At 48.2% G+C, this 20,284-nt stretch overlaps 1 protein-coding gene across 2 annotated transcripts in view; it reads right to left on the bottom strand.

Annotated features, from left to right (window-relative positions):
* The window catches only part of SCAP (SREBF chaperone), a 63,501-nt gene that overhangs the window by 3,061 nt on the left and 40,156 nt on the right, over positions 1-20,284 (bottom strand). For both annotated transcript variants that reach the window (XM_077936635.1, XM_077936634.1), the window contains 8 exons: positions 18,301-18,502; positions 15,636-15,751; positions 13,620-14,202; positions 11,544-11,629; positions 10,170-10,252; positions 6,022-6,188; positions 4,692-4,772; positions 2,495-2,701 (listed from right to left, as the gene is read on the bottom strand). In XM_077936635.1, the coding sequence (XP_077792761.1) occupies positions 2,495-2,701; positions 4,692-4,772; positions 6,022-6,188; positions 10,170-10,252; positions 11,544-11,629; positions 13,620-14,202; positions 15,636-15,751; positions 18,301-18,502 (1,525 nt within the window). The remainder of the gene's footprint in view (positions 1-2,494; positions 2,702-4,691; positions 4,773-6,021; positions 6,189-10,169; positions 10,253-11,543; positions 11,630-13,619; positions 14,203-15,635; positions 15,752-18,300; positions 18,503-20,284) is intronic.

Raw genomic sequence — 20,284 nt, 5'->3', positions numbered from 1 at the left:
TTGACTTTCTGTCACATCCATGACATACTTGGGCATGCCTGAAGATTAAAAGACTGCTTTAAAAAGGTCTAAACGAGGCTTTCTCGAAGCTACCAACATGAGTCTGACCAAACTGCTGGAGGCAGTGGAAGATAGAAGTGCCTGTCGTGCTCTGGTCCAGGGGGTCATGAAGAGTTGGACACAACTAAATAACTAAACAACAACAAAGCAGGCTTCCTCAACCTCGGTCCTCCAGATGTTTTGGGACTACAACTCCCATCATCCCTAGCTAGCAGGACCAGTGGTCAGGGATGCTGGGAATTGTATTCTCAAAACATCTGGAGGGCCGAGGTTGAGGAAGCCTGGTCTAAGCTAATTCTAAGGAGACCTGGGTATGTCTAGTGTGGAGTCCGCAACTGCAGGGCTGATCCTGAAAGAGCCCTAGCAGCCACTGTGGATAATCTGGCAAAGGGGCATCTGCAAGCAGGTCTCACTGGCAAACTTCAGTGAACAGGCACAAATATAAAGGGAGGGAACACAACTCTCCTTCCGTTAACCTGGATCTACAGTGGTGCCCCGCAAGACGGAAAACCCGCTAGACGAAAGGGTTTTCCATTTTGGAGGTGCTTCGCAAAACGAATTTCCTATGGGCTTGCTTCGCAAGACGAAAATGTCTTGCGAGTTCCTGCAGGGTTTTTTCCCTCCCCACCCACTTTTTCCCAAGCCGCTAAGCCGCTTATCAGCTGATCCGCTAAGCCGCTTATCAGCTGATCCGCTAAGCCGCTAAACAGCTGATCGCCAAGCCGCTTATCAGCTGATCCGCTAAGCCCGCTAAGCCGCTAATAGCGCTAAACCGCTAAGACGCTAATGGGCTTGCTTCGCAAGACGAAAAAACTGCAAGACGAAGAGAATCGCGGAACGGATTCTTTTCGTCTTGTGAGGCACCACTGTATTACGACTACATTTTTCAGACTTTAAAGAACAGAAAAATGTCGAACAATGAACACTAAATACACAAAGCACCACCGCAGGAGGCAGCTTTATGACCTGGGTAAACCAAAAGGTCTTTGCCTGGGGCCTAAAGACTGACAAGCATTCCACAGACAGGAGGCCACCACTGAAAAGGCCACTCTCTGCACCCCACTCGGGTGGGGCACCCACAGAAGGGCCCCTGATGAAGACCAGCAGGGTCTGGGATGCTTCACGCAGGGAGAGGTGGTCCTTGAGATAACGTGGTCGTGAGCCACACGGGGCTTTAAAGGTCAAAACCAGCATTTGGATCTGAACCCATGAACTACTCCACAGCCAGTGTAGTCAGGCCAGAACTGGTGTAATATGTTCAGAGCTTCTGGTCTCAGTTAAAAGTCTGGCTGCCGGATCCTGCTGTAGCTGTAAGTATCAGAACGGTCTTCAAAAGACAGCCCCACATATTGCAGCACTCCAACCTGGATGGTAACGCAGCCTAGACAACTGCAGCTAAATTATCCATGCCCACACAGGGTTACAGCTGAGCCACCAGCTCAAACTGATGGAAGAACTTTGTGCAGATGAGCCCACTTGTGTTTTGAGCGACAGAAGCGGACCCAGAAGTGCCCCACGCTGCACACCTCATGCTATGGGGGAAGCCAGTCTAGGGACCCAACCACGAGCAGTGCCTTGTTTCAGCTTCAGTATCTTAAGGTCCATAAATAGCAACACCCTAGAGGTCCCGGGCCCTAAGGAAGTCAGATTAGCCTCAACAAGGGCCAGGGCCTTTTCAACAGCGGCTCTGGCCTGGTGGAACGCTCTGTCTCATGAGACCAGGGCCCTGCGGGATCTGATTTCTTTCCGCAGGGCCTGTAAGACAGAGTTGTTCCGCCTGGCCTTTGGCTTGGAATCAATTTGATTCCCTCCCCCTCTTTCTTTTTTCCTTTCTCCTCCTATGATGATGCTGCATTTTAATGTTTTAATGTTGTATTTTAACCTGGTTTTTTTGGTTGTATTTCAATCAACTTGTTTTTATTATTGGTTGTTAGCCACCCGGAGCCTGGTCTTGGCTGGGGAGTGTGGGGTATAAATAAAATTTACTATTTTTATTATTATTAACGGTTCTCATCCAGCCTATTATAGAACAAACACCACCCCAGAGTTGTGGAGAAACAAAGAAAGGAGAACAGAGCTGTGAGCCACCAGCGCACTGATTACTCAACACACTCCAAATCTCTGGGTGATCTGGGCCATACAAAGTCTTTAAAAGGCCCTGTGCCTTGAATCTAGGTAAGAAACAAATTGGCAACAGGCAGAACCCCCATCACAGAGCCATTAAAAAAGCTTCTGCGCCATCTTCAAAGGCAGCCCCACATTCAGCACATTACTGCAGAGTGGTTGGGAGGTTGCCAGGACAACAGGAGTGCTACTGGACCTCGCTGCCTCATCCAAGGAGCGCAGCCTAATTGCCACCACTGTTCTTCCCGGCAGCCGGCAGAGAGATTTAAAAAAAAAGCCGTATCTGAAGAAGGGTCCCCCAGCTGCACACCTGCTGAATGGAATAGTGCTTGATCCCGGAGCTTCGGTCCCAGATGCTGATGACGTCGTCCAGGCCGCTGCTGATGACGCAGGAGGTAGTGCAAGTCAGGGAGGTGACATCCCCGCGGTGGGCAAACATGTGGCTCACCCTGCTGCCCGTCAGCACATCCCAGAGGCAGATGGCCCCATCCTGGCCCCCGCTGGCTAGCACCATCGTCTGAAAGGAAACAAGGGCCAAGTCACTAGGGTCACCCCAAGTTCTTCTTCCTCAGGCCTCCACCCGTAGGTGAGGGTTAGGCTGGAGAACTAAGGCTGAAAGCTTCTACCAAGTCTGCTGGATGAAGATGAGCAAAAGGAGATGGGGCCCAAGCTGTGCAGAAGGAAGCCCTGCCTCGCAGAAGATGGACAGAGGCACACCCTTAAAGGCGTTTGCCCTCACAAGTAAAGGTAAAGGGACCCCTGACCATTAGGTCCAGTCGTGGCCGACTCTGGGGTTGCGGCGCTCATCTCGCTTTACTGGCCGAGGGAGCCGGTGTACAGCTTCCAGGTCATGTGGCCAGCATGACTAAGCCGCTTCTGGCGAACCAGAGCAGCGTACGGAAACGCTGTTTACCTTCCCGCCAGAGTGGTACCTATTTATCTACTTGCACTTTGACATGCTTTCGAACTGCTAGGTTGGCAGGAGCAGGGACCGAGCAACGGGAGCTCACCCCGTCGCGGGGATTCGAACCACCCGGAGACACATGCCCGACCTTCTGATCAGCAAGTCCTAAGCTCTGTGATTTAACTCCCAGCGCCACCCAAACCCTCCACCAAAGCTCCCCTCTCCATTCCAAGCATGAGCAGGGATGGCCTGAACAAGCGGGGAATGCAATGTTAGGATCCTTGCTCCATGTTTGCAGTCATGAGATTGTTGTCTATCACATGATGATGTATGTTTTCATTCCACAGTGTGGGAAGTGACAGAGACAGGATGTTTATGTTACTGTGTTCCGTGAAGTGGGACTATTGTCCTTTGTTTCTTTCTCTTTGCTGTCTGATGAGAAAGAGGAAGGAGCTAAGTCAGAATGCTCCGGGTGCATTATATGTAAAGTAGATAAGCCAAAACGCTGTGCTACTGAGATCTGTTACACAAACTGCAAATACTCTGCAGAGTTGTAAGTGTGGCTGGTGTTTCTTGGTATCAGTCGCTGTGATGTTCGGGCTGGAGAAAGCTTTTGAAGCTCCCGAACGATCGACCAGGAGGAAGAGAAAATGCCAGTCGGGCATGTGTCTCCACCAGGGTCCTACACAAGAGTAGGACAATCCTAACATGCAATGCCATTGTGGTGCCAGGTCTTACAGGTGGGGCAATCCAAACGGGAGATTGAAATATTTTACATCTTGGCGTGAAATCAAGGCCATTTGTACTGTGGCCTTATTCCTAAGAGGCACCTCCAGCTAAGTGTGTTCAACTGGAATCGAGGCAAAGCTGGACCTTCCATGAATTCATTTATTCTCAGAAGCCATTTTGGCTCTGGTGCCATATGGAAAAATCATACTCCAGATGTCCAAACCAATGAACAGGACAGAGAGTGACCGTTCCTTGTGTGGTTTAAATCCCAAATTGTGCCCTATAACCTCAAAAAGGCACCTTTATTGATGCTCAGCAAATATGAAGATCTGTTTATAATTAAAATTTAATAGGAAGATAAAGATTGAGTGATCCTGCAAGGCCCTATCCAGAGGTTTATCAGGGGAGGCTGTCAAAACTGCATGGCTATTCTCATTCTCATTCTATAAAGACTGAAAAGGTGTTCTGGGCACATCCAACCTCACTGTTCTTCACTGCCCACCTTCAAAAAAATCCTAGTCCTCATCGTTTTGAAGGAAACACTGAAAGCATTACATATCTTTAAGTGCCAGGCAGAAACATTCCTCTTCTTCCAGGCCTTTGGTTAAGTAAACTATCTATTGCCTTTTAAACTTGGAGGGGATTGTCTTTGTTTGTTAACATGCTATGCATTTTTGTGTTTTTATATCGTAAACTGCTCAGTGGCCCTAGGATGAAGGCTGGTACAGAAATTTAATAAATAATAATAAATAACACTGGTGGGCTGGTTGGCCTTATTTTGCCTGTTCCCCCTGCCTTTCTCCACCTGTGCCCTCCTCCTCGCTCTTCTCCTACAGCTGCAACCGTGTCCTGGGCCCTGTGAGTTCCCTCCTACCTGGTCAACGTAGACGGCCGTGATGGCTCCTGAGTGGCCCTGCAGCGTGAAGAGGCAGCAGGAATCTTCCAGGCGGTACACCTGAATGGGGAAGAAGTGGTGTCACCAGCAGTGGAAGAGGGGCCTGTGCAGGAGGGGCTCCTCTCTCTCTCTCTCTCTCACACACACACACACACACACACACACACACACACTCTTTATTCTCCCCACTGCAAGTGGGCAACCCCTGGCCTGTGCAGACATAGACCTGTAAGGGGAGCTCAAGGGGCAGAAGACACACACACAGGGGCTGACAAACCACATGCCTGCCCTTCCTTTGGGCCAAGCCTGGCATGAAAAGCCACAGAAGCTGTTGGACGTTGTGGTCTCAAGCACTGCTGGTCTTGGACAAGACTGGTAATAGTAGTAGTAGTAGTAGTAGTAGTAGTAGTAGTAGTAGTAGTAGTAATAATAATAATAATAATAATAATATATTATTTATACTCGACCCATCTGGCTGGGTTTCCCTAGCCACTCTGGGCGGCTTCCAACAGAACACTAAAATACAATGACCTATTAAACATTAAAAGCTTCCCTGAACAGGGCTGAACAGTCTTCTAAGAGTCTGGTAGTTGTTCTTCTCTTTGACATCTGATGGGAGGGTGTTCCACAGGGCGGGCGCCACCACCGAGAAGGCCCTCTGCCTGGTTCCCTGTAACTTGGCATCTCCTTTCCCTCCTTGCTTGCTCCTGGGCATGTCCAGCTGCTGCCTATTGCAGGGCTGGAGTAAAGAAACATGTACCACCTGCCACCTCTCAAACGCTCACAGTCAGGCAAGCAACCTAACTGGGGGGTCGGGCAGAATGGAGAAAAGGGCGCAAGAACCTGGGAAGACCCTGCTGGATCAGGGCAAAGTTCCACCTGGCCCAGAATCCTCTTCTTGCAGTGACAAACGAGATGTCCTAATCCTGAAAGCAGGAATCGAGCTTTAAGAGCCCTCCTGCGGTTTCTGCCTCCAGTTGCTGAAGGCACAGCATGTCAAGTAGCTTGTTCTTCTCCAGTCTGCCCTCAAAAGCTTCCTCCGGGAAGTGGGAGAGCGCTCACAAAACAACACGGGCGAGCTCCATCTTGGCCAGCCTCGTTGGCCCTACCTAAAGGCACCTTCTCTTGAGCCGCCACACGCCTCAGCCTGCCGCTTGAAGGCTCCATCCCTGGCTGGCACCACCAATATGTCATGGAACGGCAGCCAGGCCACGGGCAAGGCATGGGCAATGTGAAACAGAAGCTGGAACGAAGAGGTTCTGCAGCCAACGCCACCCCACAGCACGTTTGCCGGCCCCCAGTTACTCACCCTTAGTGTATGATCCTGGCTCCCTGTGACCAGACGCCCTGCTGCAGCCTTCAGGGCTGTAATAGGCTTCTGGTGAGCACAAGTCACCGTGTGGGTCAGCTGACACGTGATGACATCGTTGCTGCTGTACATGGGAGAGGATGGGAGGCTGCTCCTGCTGGGTGTTCCTGGGGGAAAGATGGTTTGGTCAGGCCTCTTCCTACTCAGTGGACAGGGGAAAGAAAGTCCCTCCTCACGCAGCACACAGATAAGCTATGGACCTCGCTCCCAAAGGCAGCAGGGATGGCTGCCAACCCAGACGGCTTTGAAAGAGGATTTGACAAATTCATGGAAGAGGAGGATGGCTCTGCTGTGTCTCCACAGGGGGATGCGGCAGTGCTTTTGAAGGGGAGGGGGCTTTCGTGCTCAGATCCTGCTGGCAGGTTTCCCACAGGCACCTGGTGGCCACTGTGAGAATGGGATGCTGTGCCAGATGGGCCACTGTCCAGGGCTGCTGTTTATTAGCTCCATCTGGTATGCAGGATGAGACCCTCCCTGCCCGCAGACTGTCTCTCCATAGTGGAGCATGCTCTAGTTATCTCTGGCTTGGACTACTGCAATGCGCTCTACGTGGGGCTACCTTTGAAGGTGACCTGGAAACTACAACTAATCCAGAATGGGGCAGCTAGACTGGTGACTGGGAGCGGCCGCTGAGACCACATAACACCGGTCTTGAAAGACCTACATTGGCTCCCAGTACGTTTCCGAGCACAATTGAAAGTGTTGGTGCTGACCTTTAAAGCCCTAAACGGCCCAGTATACCTGAAGGAGCGTCTCCACCTCCATCGTTCTGCCCGGACACTGAGGTCCAGCTCCGAGGGCCTTCTGGCAGTTCCCTCACTGCAAGACGCCAAGTTACAGGGAACCAGGCAGAGGGCCTTCTCGGTGGTGGCCCCCGCCCTGTGGAACACCCTCCCACCAGATGTCAAAGAGAACAACAACTACTTTTAATTTTAAATAGATTATTGTATTTTAATATTCTGTTGAAAGCCACCCAGAGTGGCTGGGAAAACCCAGCCAAATGGGTGGGGATATAAATAATAAATTATTATTATTATTATTATTATTATTATTATTATTATTATTATTATTATTATGCTGCAGGCTCTTCTTATGTACCCAGGGGAACTCGAGGGAAAACCATCTATATATATATTTTTTTTTAAATTCTTTTTATTGAATTCCTTGTTACCGCACAAAAAGAAAAAACAAACACATTCAAACTATAAAGAAAAAGTGAAAAAAGAGTGAAAAAAGAAAAAAAGAGAAATAAGAAGAAAGGACAAGAAAAAAAAACTACAACCAAAAAACATAAAAACCATACCTTCCTTCCCTACTGATTACGGGTATTTACTTTCAGTAGTTTCATTTTTCCGCTGGTATACAAAAGATTTTTTCCTAACTTACACATCGGAGATTTTATAACAAACCTGCTGTATTTGGTAAGTTTTTAAAATTGCCTTCAAAATAAACCATAAACTTGTTCCAATCCTCTTTTATCTTTGTATTTCTGTGATTTCTAATCCTTTGTGTCATCTTTGCCAGTTCAATAAAGTCGTATAATTTTAATTGCCAATCCCTCAACGTTGGAAGATTTGTGCTTTTCCAATTTTGAGCGATTAGCATCCTGGCCGCTGCTGTTGAATATTGAAATAGAGTTTTATCTTTGTCCTGGATTTCTTTCCCAACCATCCCTAGTAGAAAGGCCTCTGGGTTTTTGGGGAATGTGTATCTAAATATCTTTTTTAGCTCATTATATATCTGGTCCCAAAACTTTTTGATTTCATCGCATGTCCACCACATATGTATAAAATTACCCTCTTTTATTTTACATTTCCAGCAAGCCTTGTCTGCAGTCTTGTACATTCTACTCAATTTTTCTGGTGTTAGGTACCATCTATAAATCATCTTTTCCAAATTTTCCCTAATTGCCGCGCTTGCCGTAAATTTTAATCCTTCATTCCACAATTTTGACCATTTTTCGTATTCTATGGTGTGCCCCAAATCTATCGCCCATTTAACCATAACTTCTTTGATCTCTTCATCTTTTGTTTCCCATTCCAATAGTATATTGTACATCTTAGATAATACCTTTGATTTACTTTCGATTACTTCAATTTGAAATTTGGACTTCTTTTCATTCATTCCTGTTTTTTTATCTTCTGTCCATTTTGCATTGATTTGATGATACTGTAGCCAGCCCTCCAACTTCTCCTTTAATTCTTCATATGGTCTTAGCTTCCAGCTGTCTTGGGATCTTACTAATAGATCTTCGTATGTCAGTTTTCGCTCTTCCATGTTCCTTCTTTTTATGGACACGATATCTGTTGGGGATAGCCACCAAGGTGTTCTCCATTCCAGCAGTTTCTTATTTTTTTCCCAGACTTCATACAGAGGTCCTCTAATAATATGGCTCGAGAACCCTTTGTGTACTTTTTCTTTATTAGACCAGAGGTAGGCATGCCAGTTAAATCTATTGTCGGCCCCTTCCAGGTCTAATAAGTCCGTGTCTTCTAAGGTTATCCAGTCTTTAACCCAGCAGAGACAAGCCGCTTCAAAGTATAATTTTAGATCAGGAACCGCCAGTCCTCCTCTCTCCTTTCGATCTGTTAGTAATTTATATCTGATCCTTGGCCTTCTTCCCTGCCATATGAATCTTGAAAGGGTCTTCTGCCAGTTCTTAAATACTTTAGTCCCTCTGATGATAGGTATATTTTGAAATAGGAACAGCATCTTAGGGAGTATGTTCATTTTTATCACTTCCATCCTGCCTAGCCACGAAAGATTCACTCTATTCCAAACATCCAAGTCCTTTTTCACTTTATTCCATGTTGGCGTGTAGTTGTCTTCAATTAGGTTTATATTTTTGTGTGTAAGCCAGATTCCTAAATATTTTAATCTCTTAGCCACTTTGATTCCATATTGTCTCTCTAGTCTCTCCTTCGCGTCGTTACTCAGGTTCTTCGTCAACATTTTTGTTTTGGTTTTATTCAACTTGAAACCTGATATTTTGCCATACTCCTCCATGATCTCTAATACTTTGCCCATGCTTTCTTGCGGCTCTTCTAGGGATAGCATCAGGTCGTCCGCATAAGCTTTTAATTTATACTCTTTAAATCCTATTTTAATCCCTTTTATCTCCATTTCTGACCTTATTTTATTCGCCAGGACTTCCAAAGCTAAGATGAACAAGAGCGGGGAGAGGGGGCATCCCTGCCTTGTTCCTTTCTCTATTTTAAATCTATTCGTGAGGTTGTTGTTTATTATCAATTTGGCGTGTTGGTTTGAGTATATTGCTTGTATACCTTTCAAGTATTCACCCTCGATCCCTGCCTTTTCCATCGATTTTAGTAGAAACCTCCAGGAGACGTTGTCGAACGCCTTTTCTGCGTCTATAAAAATCAGGGACGCCGGTATATTGTTGTTAAGCTCCAAATATTCAATTAAATTAATGACGTGCCTCACATTATCTTTCAGGTATCTGTTTGGGAGGAAACCCGCTTGGTCTTTGTGGATTAACTTTGTTAAACATTTTTTCAATCTGTTGGCCATTATATCCGCATATATTTTATAATCGTTATTTAACAGCGATATTGGCCTGTAGTTCTTCATGTTTAATTTATCCGTATCTGGTTTAAGGATTACAGTTATAAAGGCTTCCTTCCATGAATCGGGTATTTTCCCTCCTCTTAGGATGCTATTCATGGTTTCACAGAGTGCTTGTGCTAATTGACCTCCCAAAAAATATAGATTTTATAAATATAGAAAACCATCTATATTTTTAGAGTTTTCCACTTCTACTGCCAAGATCCAGGTTCTTCAGAAATCTGAAGATGGAGGTTATGTATAAAAAGAAAAACAAATTCTAACTGTGTGGGGAAATGGAAGGCAAATTAAGTCCATCAAGCGCATGGAAGCCGTAGGTGCAGGAAGCTAGCCAGGACCTGCCGCTGGGGGAGGAATTATCTGCCAGCTCTTCCACTATTGGATCCTGGGCAGATCCAGAGGAAAGCAGAGCAGAGAGCAGCCTGAACCTGGAGGGGCAGTGACCACAGCAGGCCAAGAAGCTTCTGCTTCCACCTGGGGGATGTGGGGAGCACAATACTCACCTTTGAGCTGGGAGTGATCCAAAGAGGTGTGCGTCCTCAAGGAATAGAAATCCAGGGAGCCATTCAGCCTAGCAGCAACAATCCTATCCAAGGGGTACAGAAGGAAAAAGTAACATGAGCACTCCCTCTTCACACAGGCCCAGCCAACATTTGTCCCTGTGGCCTGAGGCAGGGGAGGAGGAGAAGAGGAGGAGGAGTTTGGATTTGATATCCCGCTTTATCACTCCCCTAAGGAGTCTCGAATCCCCGCGACGGGGTGAGCTCCCGTTGCTCAGGCCCTGCTCCTGCCAACCCAGCAGTTCGAAAGCACGTCAAAGTGCAAGTAGATAAATAGGTACCGCTCTGGCGGGAAGGTAAACAGCGTTTCCGTGCGCTGCTCTGGTTTCACCAGAAGCGGCTTAGTCATGCTGGCCACATGACCCGGAAAAACTGTCTGCGGACAAACGCCAGCTCCCTTGGCCTGTAAAGCGAGATGAGCACCGCAACCCGAGTCGTCCGCGACTGGACCTAACAGTCAGGGGTCCTTTACCTAAGGAGTCTCAAAGCAGCTAACAATCTCCTTTCCCTTCCTCCCCCACAACAAACACTCTGTGAGGTGAGTGAGGCTGAGAGACTTCAGAGAAGTGTGACTAGTCCTTACGAGTCCACCGCTCTTAACCACTACACCACACTGGCTCTCTCTTGCCCCTGTGGGCTTGTGCAGGTTATTGGGAGAGGAGGGCACATAAGGAAATGAGTGCACAGCTCTGGGGCTGAGGAGCTGCCCTGGAAGTCACACAAGAAAGGCAATCAAAGCTGCATGGACTGGCTGGCAAAGGGTGGGGAGAGGGGAAGAGTCTACACAGGAGACCCAAGGATCATCACGTGCCTTGTGGAAAGCCAAGCGAGGCCTGGAGACTCTGCTTGAGGGCTGAACGCAAGGAGGAGCTCCTCCTGGGATAAGGCAGGTCAAAAGCCTCACCCTCCTGAGAGCTGAAGAATACAGTGGTACCTCGGGTTAAGTACTTAATTCGTTCCGGAGGTCTGTTCTTAACCTGAAACTGTTCTTAACCTGAAGCACCATTTTAGCTAATGGGGCCTCCCGCTGCCGCCGGAGCACGATTTCTGTTCTCATCCTGAAGCAAAGTTCTTAACCCGAGGTAATATTTCTGGGTTAGCGGAGTCTGTAACCTGAAGCGTATGTAACCCGAGGTACCACTGTATCCCTGCAATCAGGAGAGGTGAGAAGTTGTGGTCACTTGGGAAAGGCAGGCATGGTGGAGCAGCAGCAGGGGGTCAAGGCAGACTCCTAAATATAGCTGGTCCATCAGCTGGACATGACAAACCATCAGCTACTGTGAGATGCTCTGGGCATGGAGGAGTCGGGCTGCTTACCTGCTGTTCAGGAAGACAAGGGCAGTGATGCCTGACTGGCCATCTTCGTTACTGCAATGCAGAGTGCCCTCGATGGCATCCCACACCTGCAACACAAGAGGTCGAGAGAGAGAGAGATGTTTTGGGATACAACTCCCACCAGTCCGGACAGCAGGCAAATGAAGAACTTGGGGGGGGGGGGGACTTGGTTATCTTTCAGTTGCTTGTCATCCCCCGCCCCCATCAGAGTCTGGAGACAGCATGCAGGCTGGGTGCAGATAGATTCTCTTGGGGGAACCTCTTGGCATATACAGTGGACGCTTGGGTTGCGAACGTGATCTGTGCGGGATGCACGTTCGCAACCCGCAGCATCCACAACCCGCGTCTGCGCAGGTTGCGATTTGGCACTTCTGCGCATGCACAAAGTGCAATTTAGCGCTTCTGCGCATGTGCAACCGCCGAAATCCAGAAGTAACCCATTCCGGTACTTCTGGGTTTCTGCAGTCCGCAACCTGAAAAAACACAACCTGAAGTGTCTGTAACCCAAGGTATGACTGTACTAGTCTTTCTGAAGCCAGAAGGCATTCTGCAGAACTAGGGGTATTTGGGGATGTAAGGAAAAGAGAGTGACCATTCCATGCCAGGTGAGGATGCGTGTTACATCAGTTGGCCTCTGTCTCATTGGCTTCCCATTTCCCCTTGCCCTTGCTCAAGACAGATTGGGCTGTGGCACCTTCTGAGACAGTCATAGAATCATAGAATCATAGAGTTGGAAGAGACCACAAGGGCCATCGAGTCCAACCCCCTGCCAAGCAGGAAACACCATCAGAGCACTCCTGACATATGGTTGTCAAGCCTCTGCTTAAAGACCTCCAAAGAAGGAGACTCCACCACACTCCTTGGCAGCAAATTCCACTGTCGAACAGCTCTTACTGTCAGGAAGTTCTTCCTAATGTTTAGGTGGAATCTTCTTTCTTGTAGTTTGGATCCATTGCTCTGTGTCCGCTTCTCTGGAGCAGCAGAAAACAGCCTTTCTCCCTCCTCTATGTGACATCCTTTTATATATTTGTACATGGCTATCATATCACCCCGTAACCTCCTCTTCTCCAGGCTAAACATGCCCAGCTCCCTTAGCCGTTCCTCATAAGGCATCGTTCCCAGGCCTTTGACCATTTTGGTTGCCCTCCTCTGGACACGTTCGAGTTTGTCAGTGTCCTTCTTGAACAGTGATGGGAACCGGATCTGGTTGGCAGGCTAGATCTACAACTGACCGCCCCCCCCCGCCCCCAGGGACATGCGCCTCTCAATACCAGGTATCAAGTGACTGCAGCCACTGCATGAAAGCAGTGTTCGAAATTAGGCACATTTGTACCTGAATATTGGCCACTTGTGACCAAGTGAAGATGCCTTTAAGTTCTCTAATTCTTAACCTAGCTCACGACTGAGAAATAAGGCTTTAGATCTGTCTTGCCCCAAAACGGCAACTACGCATTCCATTTTGGCGACTGTAACCTTGGTTTAAGGAACCATTTGGCGCCTAGCTTATATAGCTGAGTTTCTAACACTGCTAGATAGCATGGGAGCAATAAGAAATGGGGAGCCTTTAGACTGCGCTCTCAATTCCTTCTTTTGCCACTGTAATCGGTGGGCTTTAAGGTACGAATTCTAAAAGCACTGAACTACAACTGGAAAGGAAGGTGCTGGAGCACACTTAGGTTACGGTTCTGATTCTTTTCCATTTGGCCCCGTGGGTTTACAATCCCACAGCCAACAGTAGGTGGCGGAGAAGTGGGAGAGCCAAATAAGGTGGGCCTGATCGGGCCCAGGGGCCAAAAGCTCCAGAGCAGTGCTAAGCTGTCATGGGCTTGGTGTGTGTGCGTGTGCACATGGCTTTGTGTGCAACAGCCTCAGGGCAGAGAGCTGATGCCTCCCTTGATGTCCTTTGCAATCAAAACCTAAAGGAGTTCTTCCTTTCTGGCGGCGCGCGGGGGGGGGGGGGGGGGGGACTCTGCAACCAAACAAGCACAACTATGGAAGGTTCTGCTTCCCCCAAGCCCCAAAAGCCCAAGGCCAACAAGACCCAGCCTCCTTCCTTACCTCCAGCCTCCCGTTGCTCCGGCCAGCCACAATGAGGTTCCCTTGCAGCTCCAGGCTCCAGATGGAGCTTTCAAAGTCACCGCCCAAAGAGGGAAGGGGGGGCATCTTCTCCAGCCCAGCATAGGGCTCATCCCCAAGGCTGCTCCTGCGGGCTACGCAGTCCCCTTCCTCGCCCCCGCACCCTGGGGATCTGGACCCACTGCCAGCCTGGGGGCTGAAGGCCACCTGTCCGTAGGGGGCAGAGAAGCCCAAGAAGTTCACGCAGTTGGAGGGGTTCTGTTCCTCGCAGACCTTCTCCACCAGGCTGCTGAAGTCGTAGCCAGACTCCTGCCGGCCGCAGGTGGCCCGGTGGCGGGGCTCTGGGGCAGTTGCGGCCTTGGCTTGCTCAGAGAAGTTGGTGTCAATGAGGGAGGTGAGGTCCGGTTGGTCGCTGAACAGGAGGGGCTGCGGGGGGCTGCGGGCCCTCTTGAAGGGGCGGCGGCAGCTGCTGTCAGAGCCATCATCTAGTCCACTCTTGCTATCGAGGCGGTTGGGGTCCCAGCAGTCCTGGTAATCAAAGATGCCGCTGTTCTCTCGACGCAGCCTGGAAGGCAGCCAAGAAGAGGAGGACGTGGGGTGAGGGGTCAAGCAGAGGACAGAGAGGGATATGGCCACCTTGGAATTAAGCAGACCCCCACCCTAAGCCACTCCAGCAGCTCATTTCTTCTGCAAGTTTGTGACTGGGTGTGCAAAAAACGAGAGATTACAGTGGAAGCTCGGAATGCGAACGGGATCCATTCCTGATCCCTGTTTGCATCCTGAATGGAATGTAAGACGCGATGGCGCGTCTGTGCGTGCGCGGGTTGTGTTTTGCCGCTTCCGCGCATGCACATGACGTTTTGAGCATCTGTGCATGCGTGAGTGGTGAAACCCGGAAGTAACACGCTCCGTTGAGCGCAACCTGAAAGCGCTCAACCTGAAGCACATTCAACCCGAGGTATGACTGCATAGAGACTTTCTAGGTCAAAGCCAGGTCTTTGAATTGGGCCCAGAAATCAACTGGTGCTCAGTGGAATCAGCCTGGGATTGTTGTTTTGTGGTCAGAGCACCTTGCCCCAGCAAGCAACCTGGCTGCTGCAGCTTCCAAACCATCTTCAAAGGCAGCCCCGCATATAACACACTGCAGAAGTCTAACCTAGAGACTACCAGAGAACAGACAACAGACGTTTGGGGTGCAGCTTGACCACCCGTTGAAGCTGATGCAACACACCTTGCACCATTAAGCAACTTCAGCCAGAAGTAGAATTTTCCTTCAGAGACCACTGGCAACATTTTCTCAAGGGATGTCAGGCAGCCCTTTGTGGTAGACAACACACTCGTCAGTAGATTATTGATATCTACCCTTTGTGAAACTGAGGCTGAGAGCAGGGAAACCCAGAGATTTAGACTGCACATGGATTTGAACCCAGGTCCGCAATAAGGACTGGAGCATGCTGGATTGGCAACTCCAATAGGGACATGGCAAAAAAATGGCTAAGTAAACAATTTAGGGACGCGGGTGGTGCTGTGTGTTAAACCATAGAGCCTATGGTTTGCCAGTTCGAATCCCCGTGACGGGGTGAGCTCCCGTTGCTCGGTCCCTGCTCCTGCCAACCTAGCAGTTCGAAAGCACATCCAAGTGCAAGTAGATAAATAGGTACCACTCCAGCGGGAAGGTAAACATCATTTCAGTGCGCTGCTCTAGTTTGCCAAAAGCGGCTTAGTCATGCTGGCCACATGACCTGGAAGCTCTACGCCGGCTCCCTCGGCCAGTAAAGCAAGATGAGCGCCGCAACCCCAGAGTCGGCCACAACTGGACATAATGGTCAGGGGTCCCTTTACCTTTACCTAAACAATCTATTGCCTTTTAAACTGGGGCATCATCTATAGCCAGCAATTGACAACCAAGCAAGGACTTGCACACATTTCCATGAGGAGCCATTGAAGCTAGCAGCCCATCAGCTGAACAACCGGTCGGCAGCAGGAAGCCAAACCTACCCTTGCTTCGGAATGACCGTGAGGCAGTCGCCCGTCTGAGCGTCCCACACGCGGATCTGGCCCACCAAGCAGCAGCTCACAAGCAGCATCCCGTCACTAGCCAGGCACTCAATGTCCTGCAATAAAGAAATAAAAAATAAAACAGGTCAAATGCTGAACAACTGATGCAATGCAGGAAGGATCGTGCCCTCAGGACAAGGGGACTCCAGTGTATGCCTCCCGGCTTGCCTCCTTAAAAGTCTGGCTGCTGGATCAGACCAGAGCGAATCCATCCAGTTTGGCACCCTCTTTCCTATCCTTCCACCCCTTTCTTTTCTTTTTTATTGGTTTTCACATTTGTTGTTGTTGTTTAGTCGTTTAGTCGTGTCCGACTCTTCGTGACCCCATGGACCAGAGCACGCCAGGCACCTCTGTCCTCCACTACCTCCCGCAGTTTGGTCAAACTCATGCTGGTAACCTCGAAAACACTATCCAACCATCTCGTCCTCTGTCGCCCCTTTTTCCTCCAGGGAGTCTTCTCTTCTCATGAGGTGACCAAAGTACTGGAGCCTCAGCTTCAGGATCTGTCCTTCCAAGTGAGCACTCAGGTCTGATTTCCTTAAGAATGGATGCATTTGATCTTCTTGCCGTCCATGGGACTCTCAAGAGTCTTCTCCAGCACCATAATTCAAAAGCATCAATTCTTTGGCGATCAGCCTTCTTTATGGTCCAGCTCTCACTTCCATACATCACTACTGGGAAAACCATGGCTTTAACTATACGGACCTTTGTCGGCAAGGTGACGTCTCTACTTCTCAAGATGCTGTCTAGGCCTGTCATTGCCCTTCTCCCAAGAAGCAGGCGTCTTTTAATTTCGTGGCTGCTGTCACCATCTGCAGTGATCATGGAGCCCAATAAAGTAAAATCTCTCACTGCCTCCTTTTCTTCCCCTTCTATTTGCCAGGAGGTGATGGGACCAGTGGCCATGATCTTCGTTTTTTTTATGTTGAGCTTCAGACCATATTTTGCGCTCTCCTCTTTCACCCTCATTAAAAGGTTCTTTAATTCCTCCTCACTTTCTGCCATCAAGGTTGTGTCATCTGCATATCTGAGGTTGTTGATATTTCTTCCGGTTTTCACATATTACATTACAATACAAATGTACCAAAGCCAACACCATTTCCTCCCCATCCCCCAATACATTTACATTTATATTTCCTCAATCCATCACATTATTCTTTTCTCCTTCCTCCCACTTCCCTCCGCCCCCACTCGATTTCCTGCACATTACACATTTTACAATAATCTTTGCATTCTACAGTCTTCTCAAATCATCTATATATTCTTACTGTCTTTCCTTACTAATTTTTCTTCCATCCAGTACTTCGCATTTTAATCTAGGCATATTAGTGTATCTTTTTTTGAGCAATATTTTGCCATATATTCATCAAAACATTTTCACTCCTTACTTAATTTTTGATTTGACTGATTTCTTATTATAGCGGTTAATTTTGCCAAAATTAAATATTCATTTAGTTTACAAATCCATTCCTCCTTTGCGGGTATCGTTTGTGACTTCCACCTAACAGCAATCACTATTCTAGCAGCTGTACTTGCATATAGATAAATTCCCCCCCCCATGGTATCTCTTCATCTATCACTCCTCTTTCCTATCCTTTCAATAGTGGCAAACCAGGGATCTCCAAGAAGTGAACATGCAGGGAAGGAAGGCAAAATCCCTGTCTCTCTCTTTGAAAGCTTATGGGCACTGACTGGCGAAGACTAGGTCTTTTGGGAAAGATTCCCAGGGGCCAGGCAACTGGGAAAGGGTGCTTTGTGCCCCACAGTTCCTTGCCCCCCCCCCGTTAGCGTTTCTTGCCCCCACAGCATCCCCTTCTGTGACCCCACCCAGCATCGAGCTGTCAAAAAACACAGCCTTTAAAAATTCTGCAAAATATTGGAAGACACAAGATTTGCCCACACTGGAAGAATGGCAAACGCAACTGATAGACTACATGGAGCTGGCTGAGATGACTGGCAGAATTCAAGACCTGGGAAGAGAGGTGGTGGAAGAGGACTGGAAGAAGTTCAAAGATTATTTACAAAAACTTTATAAACTGTATGAATGTTAAGAAAATGCATGAAAGGAAATAATATGGCATCAGTAGCCTAGATGAGAAATATATGAGAATAAGTGGAATGATAAAGATGAGATTCGAAGTAATGTTATGCCTAAATTAAGTAGCTAAATATTTGATGGAAACATTTAAAATTAGAAGCATAAAATTAGAGGCAAAATGTATGAGAACTCGAATATAAGAATTGGAATAAGGTAATAAATTGCGGATTATAATCCTTTTATAGAGAACGCAGGAAAGGGAGGCGTGAGGAAGCCTAGACAGTTATGGAAAAAATGTATGAAAGGTTGTGATTTTTTCTTCTTTCTTTGTTTTATGTTCTATATCTTTGTTTATCTGTATCTTTTTTGTTTGTTGTTCAGTGGTGATGGTGTTTCATATGTTTGGTGATTTTCCTTTGCAATAAAATATTTTTTAAAAAAATTAAAAAATTCTGCAACGGCATTATGTTTAGATGTGCCTCCTCTACGTGGTTTCGCCTCTGCTCTAGTCAGGATGGAGAAGCTGAGGGTGAGATGCATTCGCTGCATCAAGGTCTTGCCTCTTACCATCAGGTGGCCCCTGAGGACCAGAGGGATGATCTCTGTCTCCGGCGGAGAGTAGCCATAGTCATCGCAGGGGAGGTCTCCTCTTCTACGCCGGCTGTGGGAGAGCCCGTTCTGGCCATAGTTTTTGGGACACAGGATTTTGTACAGGCAGAAGAGCAGGAGGACCAAGAGGATCCCAGACGCCAGTCCCAAAGCAGCGACCCTGAGGTGGTTCGTGGAAAATGGAGAGGTCAGTCACAAATACCTTTGGCTCCAATCCCATCATTTCAAGTACACTGAGACCATCTGCAGGAGCACGGCTGGTCGTTCCCCGAGTTGGTGAGGCTCACTGGACAACAAGGAACCAAGTCTGCAGTGTCACTGGACCAGTCCTGTGGAACTCCCTGCCACTAGAGATTCAGCAGGAGCCTTCTGTGCCAACTTCCAATAATTTGCTTAAAGCTTTTCTATTCTGCCAGGCCTTTGCAGGCAATTAAGAATGCACCCTTCCACAAGGGGTAGTTGATGTCTGCTTTTAACTTCTTTATTGCATGGTTTTATTGCTGCAAACTGCTTTGATATATCTTTTTATGACATGGCATAAAATATTTCTATAAATAAAGGGAAAGAATACAACAGATCCAAACAGGTGCCCATGGCTACAGCAGGGTCATCTAGCGCTTGAGCCAGTGCCGCTGAGAGAGAACACAGGGCTATGCTCTGTTATAAGAAGTTTAAGGTGCACACACATCTTGGATAAATTGTGTGGGATAAAAGCAGATCTTTCACCCAACTCACTACCCTGTTTCCCCGAAAATAAGACAGTGTCTTATATTAATTTTTGGTCCCAAAGATGTGCTAGGTTTTATTTTCAGGGGATGTCTTATTTTTCCATGAAGAAGAATACGGTAAATAATAATAATAATAATAATAATAATAATAATAATAATAATTATTATTATTATTATTATTATTATTATTATTATTATTATTATTTATACCCCGCCCATCCAGCTGGGCCTCCCCAGCCACTCTGGGCGGCTTCCCAAAAAAAATATTTAAACACTGCAATACATCGAACATTAAAAGCTTCCCTAAACAGGGCTGCCTTCGGATGTCTTCTGAATGTCAGGTAGTTGTTGTTCTCTTTGACATCTGGTGGGAGGGCGTTCCACAGGGAGGGCGCCACTACCGAGAAGGCCCTCTGCCTGATTCCCTGTAACCTGACTTCTCGCAGTGAGGGAACCACCAGAAGGCCCTTGGCGCTGGACCTCAGTGTCCGGGTAAAACAATTGGGGTGGAGATGCTCCTTCAGGTATACTGGACCGAGGCCATTTAGGGCTTTCAAGGTCAGAACCAGCACTTTGAATTGTGCTCGGAAACGTACTGGGAGCCAATGTAGGTCTTTCAAGACCGGTGTTATGTGGTCTCGGCGGCCGCTCCCAGTCCCCAGTCTAGCTGCCGCATTCTGGATTAGTTGTAGTTTCCGGGTCACCTTCAAAGGTAGACCCACGTAGAGCGCATTGCAGTAGTCCAAGCGGGAGATAACCAGAGCATGCACCACTCTGGCGAGACAGTCCGTGGGCAATTATCTAATTGTGAGTCAGCCAGACTCCGTCCGGGCAGAGCAAGCAGCAGGCGGCAGCTTGTCCAGGCAGCGGCACGGGCTCTCTGATTTAAAGAGACCTCGCACTGCCTGAACAGCTCCGGCTGCGCTGCAGCCAATCAGTGAGCTGCGTGGCAGCACCCGCTGCTACGGTCCAGAGGAGTCAGACGCCTTCCGGTAGCTCCAGGGGCCTTATATTCCGGGGAGGCCTTATGTTCGGGTGAGGCCTTATTATCGGGGGAGGTCTTATTTTCGGGGGGGGGGGGATGCCTTATATTACAGCGAGAGGCAAAACTGGAAGTAGGTCTTATTTTGGGGGGATCAGTGGCGTAGCGTAGGGGGTGCAGGGGGGGCCGGCCACACCGGGCACAACATCTGGGGGGGGGGCGAAGAAGAGAC

The sequence above is a fragment of the Podarcis muralis genome, chromosome 12, assembly GCF_964188315.1.
Source record: "Podarcis muralis chromosome 12, rPodMur119.hap1.1, whole genome shotgun sequence".
NCBI classification, from domain to species: Eukaryota; Metazoa; Chordata; class Lepidosauria; order Squamata; family Lacertidae; genus Podarcis; species Podarcis muralis.
Note: the sequence above shows the minus strand (reverse complement) of the source record. Positions and strands in the feature narration are given on the sequence as shown.